The sequence below is a fragment of the Marmota marmota genome, unplaced genomic scaffold (genome assembly GCF_001458135.2).
Source record: "Marmota marmota marmota unplaced genomic scaffold, marMar, whole genome shotgun sequence".
Lineage (NCBI taxonomy): Eukaryota > Metazoa > Chordata > Mammalia > Rodentia > Sciuridae > Marmota > Marmota marmota.
The window spans coordinates 34415977-34418038 of NW_025999900.1; the positions used below are offsets into that span (position 1 = coordinate 34415977).

The 2062-nt window shown below is 46.9% G+C and overlaps 1 protein-coding gene across 1 annotated transcript in view; it reads right to left on the bottom strand.

Annotated features, from left to right (window-relative positions):
* The window catches only part of LOC107145348 (dehydrogenase/reductase SDR family member 2, mitochondrial-like), an 8618-nt gene extending 7300 nt beyond the window's left edge, over positions 1-1318 (bottom strand). The window contains exons 1-3 of the mRNA XM_048798446.1: positions 1179-1318; positions 790-796; positions 304-675 (exon numbers count right to left, since the gene is read on the bottom strand). Coding sequence (XP_048654403.1) covers positions 304-675; positions 790-796; positions 1179-1318 — 519 coding nt within the window. The remainder of the gene's footprint in view (positions 1-303; positions 676-789; positions 797-1178) is intronic.
* Positions 1319-2062: the final 744 nt, after the last annotated feature.

Here is a 2062-nt window from a genome sequence, read left to right on the forward strand (position 1 = left end):
GGGGAGGGATTTGCCCTACCCACTTATCCTATGCCTTTTTATGTTCTATTCCCAGGCACGCGGGGCTGTTGATTTCCCAGCACATGTCTCATTCACACCATTTCCTGAAATGTCTCTGTCACCCCTCTGTTTTCCTGATCACGCTAGCTCTGACTTAAAACCAGGGCTTCCTTATCTATAACTTCTTTATTCCTCTCAGATTCTTAGGAGGACCTGGCTGATACTCAACAAGTAGCTGGTCTCCTAGTGTGGATCAGAGAAGCAGAATCCCTGCGTCCCTGACTGTGTTTCTATGCCCCTCACCGTGGCTACCAGTCGCTCCCGGTCTTCAGCTTTCCCCACATGACACACAGTGCCCACCACACTCAGTCCTTCCCTCTGTAGTGTGTCCACAGCCTTGTCCACATTTTGCTGCTTCCGGCTGCTGATGATTACGTGGGCCCCATCCTGGGCCAGACGCCTGGCAATACTGAAGCCAATCCTATAGGCAAAGATGGAAAGGATATGACAATTCACCCTTGGGCTGAGCCCTTTCTTGCTGTATTTCTTATCCTCAAGTTCTAAATGAATCCCCCCTCTTAACTCAGAAAAGCTCACCTCATACCTTCCTTGTGGATAGTAAGAGGACCCAAAGTGATAAAGAGGGGTTGCATCTGTCCTGTGTGACCGGACCTCCTATGTACCACATCAGACTTTGGCTTTCCTTTACTGGAACTAGTATTTTGACAATCCATTCCTAGTTCTTCAAGGTTTTGGTTTGCTTTGCAGCTGCAACCTAGAGCTCCTTACCTTAGACCTGTGAATCCACAGGGCTCACAGGCATGCAGCTTGGAGGGATGGGGTTAATAACCCATGGAGTACAATTCTTGACTGATGGGGGTCAGAAGCAAAGGCTGGATGCCCTCTGCCTTTCCCTGATGGGTGCCTCTGAGATCGGTTTCATGTTTTCTCTGAGCATGTGGACCCATCACTCTCTGACCTGTAGCAGACCATCTTGGTAACACAGCCTGCACTGACTTTGTCTCCTTCCTGGATTTTTTCTGCTGTCATTGTTTCTCTTAGGATCTCTTTAGGATTCCCTCCATACTCCTACAAGCACATAAACCTGGTAGGTTTTGCTTTGTGGGGATGAACTCCCGAGACACCCATACCGCCTCAGTTCCCAGAATTGCTCTCACCCATTTGTGGATCCTGTGACCACTGCGACTTTGTTGACCAGTTTGAGACTACTATTGGCCACACTGCTGGTGCTTCTCATGGAGAACAGAGTTGCACTGGGCAGGAAGTTCTTCCAACCCCAGGTCAGGGGCTTGAACATGGGTATTTCTGTTGTCTTTCCTCTGGTGAGCTTGGTCCAGGGAGGAAGCCCTCTAAAAAGGCAATGACAGTTCCAATAAGTGGATTCAAAAGAGTGAAGTATACTGGGCAAGAGCTGGGCTGGTCCAGGGTCACCACTAGAAGTCCAGCCTAGAGCCTGCATCTCTAGTCCTTCCAGTGGTTTTATGCACACAGAATTCTCCATATTTACTCTCTCCTCTTTAACTGGATGGTTTCTATTTGTCTGGAATCAAATCCTAACATACACACAGAGGTTTAAATATTTATTCTTCGAGACTCCCTAGAACAGTTAGTTCACAGGTTGGCTATGGAAGGACCAAGTAAATTAAGTTTCAAATGTGAAAGGGATCTGTAAACTGTAGGGTACTAACATCCAAGTAGCTCACAGCTGCTTCCAGTGATGAGCTTTACCCCTTTTTATCCCCTGTAGGTCTCTCACCTCAAGTCATGGGATACACCTCAGTCCCTGCCTGCGGTTTTCTGCTCTGGCTGCTTTTCATCCCATGTTTTCAGCACATGAGGGGAGTCCTTTCAAACCACCACCCCGTACTGATTTTTTATATTCTCAAGGTGACTTCTTAATTCCTGTGCTTACTTCTCTTCTAAATTTTATCTCACTAACCCTAAATGACTGTGTTGTGTTTATCACTTCCAGCAGGATGCCCAGTGTTTAGTAACTGCTTATTGGCATTTGTTGAGTGAATGAATAAATGATCGAAAGAAG